Source organism: Equus asinus, chromosome 6 (genome assembly GCF_041296235.1).
Source record: "Equus asinus isolate D_3611 breed Donkey chromosome 6, EquAss-T2T_v2, whole genome shotgun sequence".
NCBI classification, from domain to species: domain Eukaryota; kingdom Metazoa; phylum Chordata; class Mammalia; order Perissodactyla; family Equidae; genus Equus; species Equus asinus.
Genome location: NC_091795.1, coordinates 95,809,031 through 95,820,376, shown reverse-complemented (window position 1 = coordinate 95,820,376; position 11,346 = coordinate 95,809,031). Strand labels below are relative to the sequence as shown.

At 49.7% G+C, this 11,346-nt stretch overlaps 1 protein-coding gene and 1 long non-coding RNA gene across 2 annotated transcripts; one reads left to right on the top strand and one right to left on the bottom strand.

Annotated features, from left to right (window-relative positions):
* Positions 1-3,541: 3,541 nt before the first annotated feature.
* LOC139045568 (uncharacterized) lies at positions 3,542-9,022 on the bottom strand. Its single transcript, XR_011504223.1, has 2 exons — positions 7,304-9,022; positions 3,542-3,735 (listed from the first exon to the last, which is right to left on the bottom strand). It is a non-coding gene; the product is annotated as an uncharacterized lncRNA (long non-coding RNA).
* ID2 (inhibitor of DNA binding 2) lies at positions 4,033-6,487 on the top strand. The gene is made up of 3 exons (XM_014866780.3): positions 4,033-4,568; positions 4,885-4,948; positions 5,734-6,487. Exons 1-2 carry the CDS (start codon positions 4,221-4,223, stop codon positions 4,939-4,941), a joined length of 405 nt encoding a protein of 134 aa, XP_014722266.3. The 5' UTR covers positions 4,033-4,220; the 3' UTR covers positions 4,942-4,948; positions 5,734-6,487.
* Positions 9,023-11,346: the final 2,324 nt, after the last annotated feature.

The following is an 11,346-nucleotide window of genomic DNA, read 5'->3' as shown; positions in this document are numbered from 1 at the left end:
AAGGGCTCCCTCTTGCCAAGGTATTAGATAAACAAGTAAAGCAAAAACTCCAATCCTTATGTAATCCAGATGCTGTTTCCTCGAAAACCACAACAAACTCCGCTAAACCAGATAACAGGATTGAGAGCAGTCGTGCCCCCGCCCCCTCCCCCCGTTTTTAGGGCCAGCAGAGGACATCCACCGTTCAGGAACTCCTCTCCAGGAGAGATGATAAATAATAGCTGCTAACACTCTAAACTGCAGACGAGCGCCCTTGAGGGATCCGGATGCCGTAAACTGTCCGGGAATGTTGGCATCTGGTTCTTAAAATGGAACTTTCCCCAGAGATAAAGCCGAAACCTAGGAGGCGTCTGCGTCCGCGGGCTGACTTGGAAGTTTCTGGCCTCTTGACGTTCTCAGTGGAAAACGCAGATTGGAAAAGGGCTCAGTCCGCCAGGCTTTGTAGTGGTAACGAGGACGCAGACGCGGGGCCGCTGGGCGCAGAAGATCCGAGCAGCGGGACCGGCGGCACATCCTCCCGCCCAACCCCGCGGGTAGTAGGGTCTGGAAAAATCTGACGGTTTTTAGTGCAACCTCCAAGGGTGCTGAGGAGGAAGGCAGGCGTCTGTGGGGGACGGGGATGAGGGCCCTTCAAAGGTATTTTTAGGAGTCTGACATCAAATTCATCCCCACGAGGACCTCGAGGATCCAAAGGAATAAATCAATCTCGCTAAGATAGTGACCTCCTCCCCATCAGCCCTTCCCTCGCGCCAGCCCCACCCTGAACGCCTCGGTTGCAAAAACAAATAAAATAAAGGAAAACCTTTTGCTTTGGCAACCTCTAAGCCATACTATGCCTCTTTCTGCAAAAGGAAGGTTTCTTTCTTCTCCCTCTCCTGGCTTTTTTTCTTCTCCTCCCGCCCGCCCCTTTTCTTTTCTTCTCGGCCCTCCTGCCTTCCCCCAAAGCGCTCGAAACTTAAGACGTGCGGCGGCTGCAGGTGCGCGCGGGCCGGGCGGCTGGGCCGGGGCGAGCCTGGGACCGCCGGGCCTCGCCGGCATTGATCAGCTGGGCGCGCGCGCTGAGTGACGGCGCGGTTGCCATGGCAGCCGCCTGAGCGGCGCCGCGAGGACAAGGCTGCAGGGCGGCGTGAATGGGCGGCGTCACGCGCCTGGCGCCAGAGAGTCTGCTCCGGGGCTCCGGCTCCGGCCCCGCCGCGGCCTGGCCCGCGCGCCGCCGCCGCCGCCGCCGCCGCTGCCAATTCATCACCTGTCAGGGATCACTCGGGGGGTCACGGGCGGAATGGACACAGCTGTGAGAACAAAACCAGGGGGAAGAAAGGCGAGCGCTCGCAATTGCGCCAGATGTGCAGGGGGGACCTCGCGCCGCCCCCGCCCCCCGCGGGCTCCTCCCGCCCCCGCGCTGCATCACGCGGGGGTTGCACGGGCGGCCCGGCGCTGCTTCTCATTACCGCGAGGGGCCGGACGCGCTGGGAGCCGCTGGCCGGCTGGGATGGAGCCTGAGCGCGTGAGCGAGCCCTGGAACCAGGTTCGGGGAACTTCCAGGGCTGGCGTGTGGCTTTAAATGGGGGGACGGTATCTCCACCTCCCGCCGGAAGCCCTTCACACCTTCCCACCACCCACGGGTCTAGCAAATCCAGGGCCTTTTCTGCAGCTGGGACCATTTGAACTTTAGAGGCCTCAAATGCAAACCCACGGAGACACCAATTGACAGATTTTTTCAGTGCCTTGTAACCTACCCCGAAATGCTCCAGCGTGGTTTTCCCCATGAAAACATAATTTTAAAGGTAGTTTCGTATTGGGATTGCTGAGACAGACATACTAGTAACTCATGCCTTTTTTAAATCATTAACTTATACAGCCTCATAATCCCCTTAAAATGATCTTTAGATGGATGTAAAACTGGGTAGCGTCCCAATCGAAGCGAATTCAACAATCAGGCAGACTGGACTGACATGGCAGCTAAGGAAAGAAACACTAGCAAACTTTCACCATATTTAGCAATTTGACTACATCAGGGTACAAAAATGATCATGGGAGAAGGCACTGCCTTAATCAACTTTGCAAGAGTGTAAAGTAATACCGAGCAACGCTCATTACGAACCAGCCCCGAGCCTGGCTGTTGGGATAATGAGGCTGGCACGGATGTTAACATACGGTGTCCTTGGAAAAAGCGAGGAATGCGTCAGTATCACAGAGCTGCAATGTCCAAGAATCACAAGTAATAATTTGAGAATCCCAAAGATGTTTGTTTACGTTGGCTATTATTGTAAAATAGTCAAAGTATAACATCATGAACCAAAATAGTGTCAAAACAAAATCTGTTCCACTGTGGCACGTATGTGACAGAAACACATGCACACAAAGTACAAGAGGCTCGAACTGTGGGGGACTCGGGTATTAAATCTTTCCAGACTTAATATCGGAGGAGAGGTTGTTCATCGAACGCTGTGAGGAAGAGAGTTGCAGGCGGCGTTTACAGGGCCTTCGGCCCTCCGCAGATTTTTCTGCCGGACGACAGGAAACCATCCGCCTCCATCCTCCAAACTGAAGTGGCTGGATTTTCTGAAAGTGACATCTACCTCAGTACCACCTCCTCTGCCTCCTTCAACGGCAGCCCCGGGGCAGGGACAAGGCTGCAGTCAGAGACCGGCTGGCCCACCAGCTGAGGAATTAATCATTAATTGAAGGAAAAAATACTGTCTCCCCATTAGCAAGCATTGCTTTTCCTCCAGTTCTGCCCCCTTCCTCTTTCTTAATTACAAAGGAGGCGGAGATTGAGACAAAAAGTAAACAGGATACTTGCAAATATTACGTTTTCTGAGATTTTCCAGTTTACTGTATTCTAGAGGAATATGATTTTCAAAACCCGTAACTAATTTAACATGGTCTTCAGTTAAGCTAGAATTTTGTGTGAATTCACTGAAAAGTATTTTAGTAAATAGCTGCCAACTTTTTTTTAGAGGACAGGAATGAGTTCTTAAAGATTTACAGCAAAACAAACCAAAAAACCTAGAGCTGCATACAGTACTAGTGCTGAAAAGATTCCAAACCTCATACATGACAGAATTTTTTTAATGATGTCCATGGATGGCAGGGCAGCTAACTCTCACAAAGCTTTAAAAGTACTGTAGGTGCTGGAATGTGACACCAGAAATCACGATTTGTGCATAATTAATCACATTATTTTGCCACCTACAGACGCTCCAGGGCATAGACCCGCATCCTCTCAAGGGCCGTGCATGGAAATACAGTTCCAATATGCAAATTCTCCTAATGATTTCCCATTAATAAGATCATTGTAATACTCCTGCCCTGTTCCAGAAAGGGAACCCTGGAAGTGCCCTGCTTCTCACAGCTTCTTAGATACCAGCACGACTTCCAATAAGTACTCATTTTACTGAGTTGACAACGATGTTGCCGGGTTGCCCAGGTTGCAAGATCCCGCACTAAACCCGCCGTTGAATGCGCGCGTGGGTGTTTTTTTTTTTTAATACATATATAGCCTTTCTTTAAATTAAGAGACCAAACTCACTCTACAAACGTCACTTGTCAATGGCAAATTTATTTGCATTTTCCTTTTCTTCAGAAATGCTTTCTATCTTGATGACATTCCGTGGGTCCCAGTGAACGGTGGCTTTCTCTCTGCGGTGCTGAACTGGCCCGGGATTGTAGGACTGCTGAAAGCTCCAAGGTGTGGAAAGCTTCGGCGGGGAACACCTAGGGCGAGGGTCCTGCCTTGCCATTGGAGTTGGAATTAAGATGCTCGTTTAGATTCCTGCGGTCTCCCCCTCCCCGCTGACCCCTCGCTCTCTTCGCCTCCCCCTCCGCTCCCTCCCCTCCCTCCCCTCCCTCCCCTCCCGCCGGGCGCTTACTGTACACTATTTACCACCCCAGCTGGGCTCGCGCCCGCCCCGCCCACCCCGCGGTGATTGGCTGAGAACGCGGAAGGACCGAGCGCTCGCCCCGCGCCCGTGCCCGCCAATGGGGGCGCCCGGCCGGCCTGATGGACGCGCCGCTTTCCACCAATGAGGACGCAGGGAAGCTGGATCGTGTGGCCCCGGCTAGTGCGTATAAAAGCTGCCCCGCCGGGCTCCCGGCTTCATTCTGAACCGAGCCCGTTGCCGAGCGTTAGAAGCTTCGCAGGGCGGCGGCGGCGGCGACGGCGGCCTGAACTCCAGGGCAGCTCGCTCCCTCCGTGTCTCTCCTTCCCCGCAGTCAGCATGAAAGCCTTCAGTCCAGTGAGGTCCGTTAGGAAAAACAGCCTTTCGGACCACAGCCTGGGCATCTCCCGGAGCAAAACCCCGGTGGACGACCCGATGAGCCTGCTGTACAACATGAACGACTGCTACTCCAAGCTCAAGGAGCTGGTGCCAAGCATCCCCCAGAACAAGAAGGTGAGCAAGATGGAAATCCTGCAGCACGTCATCGACTACATCTTGGACCTGCAAATCGCCCTGGACTCGCACCCCACTATTGTCAGCCTGCATCACCAGCGACCCGGGCAGAGCCAGGCGTCCAGGACGCCGCTGACCACCCTGAACACGGACATCAGCATCCTGTCCTTGCAGGTAAGACCTGCTCCGGTGTCCCCGCTGGCTGCCGCGCACCCCAGCGATCGCCAGGGCAGCCTCTAGCAGACCCATTGTCGAGGCGGCCGTACTGGGTGACTTACAGATGAGCCAATTAACTTTATTTTGTTACAAATCTGCTGTAGATTGAGCTGTGCGTAAATTTGCTGATAAGTTCTGACATGTGAGTGCATCTGTCTTTGAGTCTGAATTGGAGCATAAACATGTTTAATGGAACTTGTGTTTATGGACTACTTTTTTAAAAAGCCCTTTCTCCTTGAGATTAACATCTTGCCTTTTATCCCCTTTCTCGCAGGCTTCTGAATTCCCTTCGGATTTAATGTCAAATGACAGCAAAGCGCTCTGTGGCTGAATAAATGGTGAGTGAGTGCTTGTGCCTCTTGGAGTGTGTGCGCGCGTGTTTTCTCATTTGTGTGTGCGAGAGTACTTGTCCTTCTGTAAAATTCTGGATTTAGTAAATGTGTGCCTCGTAGTATTACACGTAGTGTGTTGTCTACGTGTACTGGACATGAAGGGGCTTCTAGCTCCGGTTACTCAAAATCACAGAATATTTTCCTTAAAAAGTGAAATAAAATAAAATAAATGATTCCAGTGACTTACTATGAAGGTGGCGGAGGGAAATGTGCATTGGTTTCTGTAGCGGGTGTGATGCCCTGGCTGCTTTCTACTATTGCTTGGTACTAGGAGGTACTAACCTCCATGTAATTAATCTTATCGCCACAAATTCCATAGGGATCCTCCTTGCCTAAAACTATAGCCCTCTGGGATTCGACTCGCCGAGCATTGCTACCCTGTGCCTCAGACCCTGTGATGTGGGATTCCGGACTTCCCTATCTGTTAAGGAAAGGGCTGTTTTCAATCAAATAATTGTTACAAGAAGCAGACTGGCGCCTGTGAGCACTGCTGTTGGAGATCCAAAGAGAAGATTGCGTTGGGAAGTTTTTCCCTTGAGTCTCTGCTATTTTAATGTTTAATCTGCGCTGTCGAGGCCGGGAGTGTGTGTTGCATCTGGACGCCAGGGTTTGCCCAATCTCTGAGTGTTTGGTTAAATGTTCAAACTGTGGCTTCCTCTCGGCGCCAGTCTGCCCGCCTCTGCCCCTAGGTTACATTCTGCTAAACATGCCTTTCTCCCAATCTTTTGCAGGTGTTAGGACTTTTTTTTCTTTGCACAACAATAACAACAATCCACAGGATCTTTTAAGGCGCTGAACTTAATTTTCAACCATTTCACAAGGACAACAAGTTGAGTGGACCTTTTTAAAAAATGGAAGGAAAACTAAGAATGCTCATCTTGCCCAGGGTGTTCCCTGACCTGGACTGTGATCGTAGTTATTTATGAAAAAGACTTTTAAATGCCCTTTCTGCAGTTGGAAGGTTTTCTTTATATACTATTCCCACCATGGGGAGCGAAAACGTTAAAATCACAAGGAATTGCCCAGTTTAAACAGACTTTGCCTTTTTTCAAAGGTGGAGCGTGAATACCAGAAGGATCCAGTATTCAGTTACTTAAATGAAGTCTTTTGGTCAGAAATTACTTTTTTTGACTCGAGCCTACTGAATGCTGTGTATATATTTATATATAAATATATATATATTGAGTGAAACCTTGTGAACTCTTTAATTAGAGTTTTCTTGTATAGTGGCAGAGATGTATATTTCTGCGTACAAAGTGTAATGATGTACTTATTCATGCTAAACTTTTTATAAAAGTTTAGTTGTAAACTTAACCCTTTTATACAAAATAAATCAAGTGTGTTTATTGAATGGTGATTGCCTGCTTTATTTCAGAGGACCAGTGCTTTGATTTTATTATGCTATGTTATAACTGAACCCAAATAAATACAAGTTGAAATTGATGTAGACTGTATAAGATTATAATAAACCATGTCTGAAGTCAATACCTGAATTCTGAATGATTTTTCAGATCTCTCTTTCTGTCTACATTTAACCCCTTCTCCTTCATTCCTTCCGCATCCCCTTAAGCCTCGGGACTCTCGGGCAGAGAATCTCCTCGGCTGTGTGGTCAGGGCTGTAGCACTTTGGGGCAAAGGGCTGCTGCTGATTTTTAGGAGAGCTGCACCCGGGCTGCAAGGGCTATGAACACAGAAGTTTCTCTTAGTCCGTCAGGGAAAAATCAGTTCTGTGCCTTGGGGGTGGGTTTCAAACCAAGGAGTTGCTGTGACCGTGACCAGCACTCCTAGGAGCTGGATCATTCACAGTAAACGTGGAGTCTGGAAGGACTACCTGTCAGCAGGTGTCGAGACACTACTGGAGTAAATGAAACTGCTCTTTCATCAGAAGAGAAAAGGCTCCGTACAACTCAGAACATGATTTAAGGTTTAGGGGAAGGGCAAGAAGACCCTCGGTGTCATGTTTGCCCGTGGGAACTGCTGTAACATGGCCTCCGCAGGCTTCCCCTGTACTCGTCCACCTGTGCCTCACCCAGCCTCAGGGAGACAGGGCTGGCCAGGCCCACTTTCCAGAACAGGTCACTACTAAGTCGCCCTTCACCCTTGACTGCGCCCCTGGACTGCCCAGGGAAGGCAAAGGGAGGGAGAGGAGAAAGGCCTTGCAAGTCCCAGAAAAGCATCAGCCTGCTCTTTCCCCTGCAGCCCTCACTGGCAACGTGTGGACCCAGCTTTCAAACTATACTTAATAACATAGAGACGTGTTCAAAATCCATCTGTACACATGTATGTATATTACATTCTCACCGTGGAAGACGCTTCCCTAGGCGTGGGAGGTTCTGGAAGGCTGGTCCGAGGCGGACGGGAACTGGAGAAGGAAGGGGGGAGGACAGGCAGGTGCGGAGAGGTGTCTCACCTGGGGCCACTTTCTCAGGCCCAGCCGAGCAGGTGTTTGGGTGGCGCCACCGAGTCTGCCCTGGCGGCGGCGGCATTTCCGGCCCTTACGCGGAATCCATCCCCGCCGCGCTGGGCGGGGGCGGAGAGGCGGCCTCGGGCTCGCGGCAGGACCTCGCTGGGGTCCCGGCCCCAGACCCTCCCTCCTCCAGGGCGGGGGCAGGGAACCCGGCCCGGGCATCTCCGGACACCACCGGCGCCCTGCCCCGCATCCATGCGGTGGACGCTCCCCGCGCCCGCAGATGAGCACGTGCGCTGATCCGGGCGCCGTCCCCGGGGCCGTCGTTGTTGTTGATAATCATACCCCCAGCGAAGCGGGCTCTGGCTGTAGCACCTGGGCGGGCGCGCCATCCCCACGCAGGCCGCCCTTCAGACCTGTCGCCTGACGTCCCGGCCACCTGTCGTCAGCCGGCCCAGCGCCCCGCACGACAGGCCACCCTGCGCGGGCCTGGGCCCGGCGGGGCGAGAGCGGGAAGCGCGAGGTCAGGGCGCTGTCCCCCCGCCACGTCCTTCCCTCCGCGGCCGGCGGGGCGGGAGCGGGGACGGGGACACCAGCCCCTGGTCGTCCCCTGCGTCCGCCCGCAGTGACCCGCGCGTCCTCGGCTCGGATGGGCGAGGGCGTCCACCCGGAGGGCTCTCTGGCTTTCCGGGGGAAGCCGTGCGGGCAGAGCGGGGCCCTTTCGAGCACCGACAGGGTCACTGGGAGCCGGGGACCGTTTACAACGTTTGGACGGCGACCCAGAGTAGCAGCAGCGTCAAGGAAAAGAGCGCACCTTTCAGAGGGGACCGGTCGCGGCGGAGCTCGGGCCGCCCTTCCGGGTGCGGCTGGTGGAGGCCGCGCGCCACCTGGTGGCCAGCGCGAGGAAGGCGGCGCGCGCGCGGGTCCCCGTGGGCAGCGGGCTGGGGCGCCTGGGCATCTGGGGGAGAAAACCCGGGGAGAGGCGGCCTCTAGAAAATGAATGATGACGTCGTGAAAGATTACCTCCCTAGCCTGTACGGTAGTTTCCACATATAAATCTTACTTCTTCTTGACTACTTGGTAACTTAGGATCTGCCGCCAGCTCGACACTCGGCGCTGTCCTGGATTTTAATCAAAGTATCAGACATGATCCCCAGCTTGATAGAGATTATAAGTGGATTGTGGAAAAAGTGAATTGTGAAGTCAAATGAAAGCCAGAACCTTTTCCCTTCTCTTTCCTTAAGTTTCTGTTTAATTTAATTTTACTTTTTCCAAACGGCTTAACGACATTAATCGGGACCTACTACGTGGCTTTGCTGATGGGGTGACAGTGGGCGTCCTTGGCTTATGCCAGGTCTTAATGAGAATAGGTCAGAGTTTCTCCATTATGCATGGGCTGGCTCTAGGATTTTGTTGTCATATATAGTCTTTATCAGTTTTAGGAAGAACCCTTCAATTGTTAGGTATTGTTTGTTTGTTAGAATTTTAAATCATAATTTGGGGGTGAATTTGGTAAAACATTTTAACTATACTTGTTGATTTTATTTTCCTCTAGTGTCTTACACTGATTTTTCTGATGTGAGCTAATCTTGCATTTCTGCAATAAATTCTACTTGAACGTGATGTATTATTATTTTTAATACACACTTTTGGATTCTTTTACTTGGAATTTTTGAGAATGACATGGAGCTGTGGTTTCTTTTCTTGTGCTGTCCTCATCTGGTTTTGGAATCAAGGTCATACTAACCTCAAACAATAAATATGCGGGTAGTTTACACTTGGTTTTGGTTCTCAAAGCCATGGATAAATCCTCGGAGGTAGGCAGAAATGTGGTCTCTCTATTCTACAGAAACTGGACTCAGAGATGTGAAGTGAGTGACCAAAGGTGCACAGCAATCAGTGGAGAGACTAACAGTGCAGTGTTTTACTGGCATGGAGAAAGGGCTTCTGAGTAGAGGAAGAGATATAAAATTTAGTAGGAAATAGCACTCTTGTCAATGGAAAGCTGTTTCATGGCTTTTTTATTCAAGGGTAGTTATTTATGGGGCCTCCGCAGTGTGGGTGCGCAGCTTAGGACTGCCACTTCCCAGTTAGCTGACTAGCTACACACCCTTCCGATTTCTGATGCACTCTGCTACTGGAAAGGCACCTCCAGGCTCTGAGTGTCTTTCTGGATGATGGTTCTCCAGAGGCCTTGAATGTCTTTCTATTTCATCGTAAAGATAATTTGAGGCACAGGCAGCAAGATTTGCTGAGAAACTTAACAGCAAGTATTTTGTGTACTGCCCGCTACTGAAGCAGGCGCTCTGAGGAGTACCAACCTGATACTGCAAGAATGTCAGGGAACTCTGCAGAGGACATGTGGAGAGAAATCAGAAGGTGGACTCCTGGGTGAGAGTGCTGATCTCAGCAAGTCACGGGCCTTGGCCCACCGGGCATTGGAGCCAAGGTTTTGCAACCATGAGCAGCAGGACATTGAAACTGAGACCACCATGCGGGACCCTGCAATCTCAGTTAAAGCGTAGGCTAGAAAAATGTACTCCCTAGCCCAGGAAGATCATACGGAAGCTTGTCTGTCAGCCTGAACTCAGGACGGGGAAGGAATGCCTCCCTTGATAGTTCATAGCCATTGATCTGCCCTCCTGGGGAATGCCCAGTTAGTCTGGGACATTCTAATGCTGATAAGTTAACATAAACATGGGTTCCTGGCTGCTGATGCATCCTGGCGGTGGCAAATGCAAAACTTCTCTGGAGAGAGAAGCCCCCAGTACAGACCCTGCAAAATTTTCATACTTAATGGCTTGCTGAAAGTAGGTTACAATTTAAAATTTTTTAAAACCACTGGAAAACAGTTTACCATGAGGGAAAGAATCAGTAGATACAATGAGAAGAAAGATTAGAAACCACAGACCTTTAAAGGCTATAGAGTAAGAATGACGCAAATGATTAAAGAAATCAAAGAGCTAATTGAAAACATCAGAAAATCACAAGACACCATTATTGGCGCTGAAAACTCAATGAAAAGGTTAAAACCCAGATTAAAAACTACTGCAGCGCTTCTGTATGCTAACAGTGAACAATCTGAAAAGGAAATTAAGAAAATAATTCCATTTACAATAGCATCAAAAAGAATAAAATACTTAAGAACTAACTTAACCGAAGAGGTGAAAGACTCGTACAGTGGAAACTAAGAAAACATTGCTGGAAGAAATTAAAGAAGACAAATGGAAAGACATCCCATGTTCATGAATTTGAGAACTTATTATTAAAATGTCAGTACCACCAAAGCGATCTACAGATTCAAGGCAATCCTGTCAAAATCCCAATGATATTTTTTGCAGAAATAAAAAAATCTATCCCAAAATCCATATGGAATCTTAAGGGAGCCCGAATAGCTAAAACAATCTTGAAAAAGAGCAACGTTGGAGGACTCAGACTTCCCGATTTCAAAACTTACTCTAAAGCTACGGTAATCAGACAGTGCGGTACTAGCATATTGACCAATGGAATAGATTAGAGAATCCAGAAGCAAACCCTCCCATAGATGGCCAAATGATTTCCAACAAGGATGCCAAGAGCATTCGATAGAGAAAGAATAGTCTTTTCAGTATATGGTGCTGGGAAAATTGGATATCCATATGGGAAAGAATGAAGTTGGACCCTTACCTAACACCATATACAAAAATTAACTCAAAATACATCAAAGACCTAAATGTAACAGATAAAACTACAAAACTCTTAGAAGAAAACATATGGCATAAGCGTCATGACATTTGATTTGGCAATAATTTCTTGGATATGACACCAAAGCCACAAGCAACAAAAATAAAAATAGACATATTGGATTTCATGACAGTTGAAAACTTTGTGCATCAGTGGACACTATCAACAGAGTGAAAAGGCAACCTATGGAATGGGAGAATATATTTGCAAATCA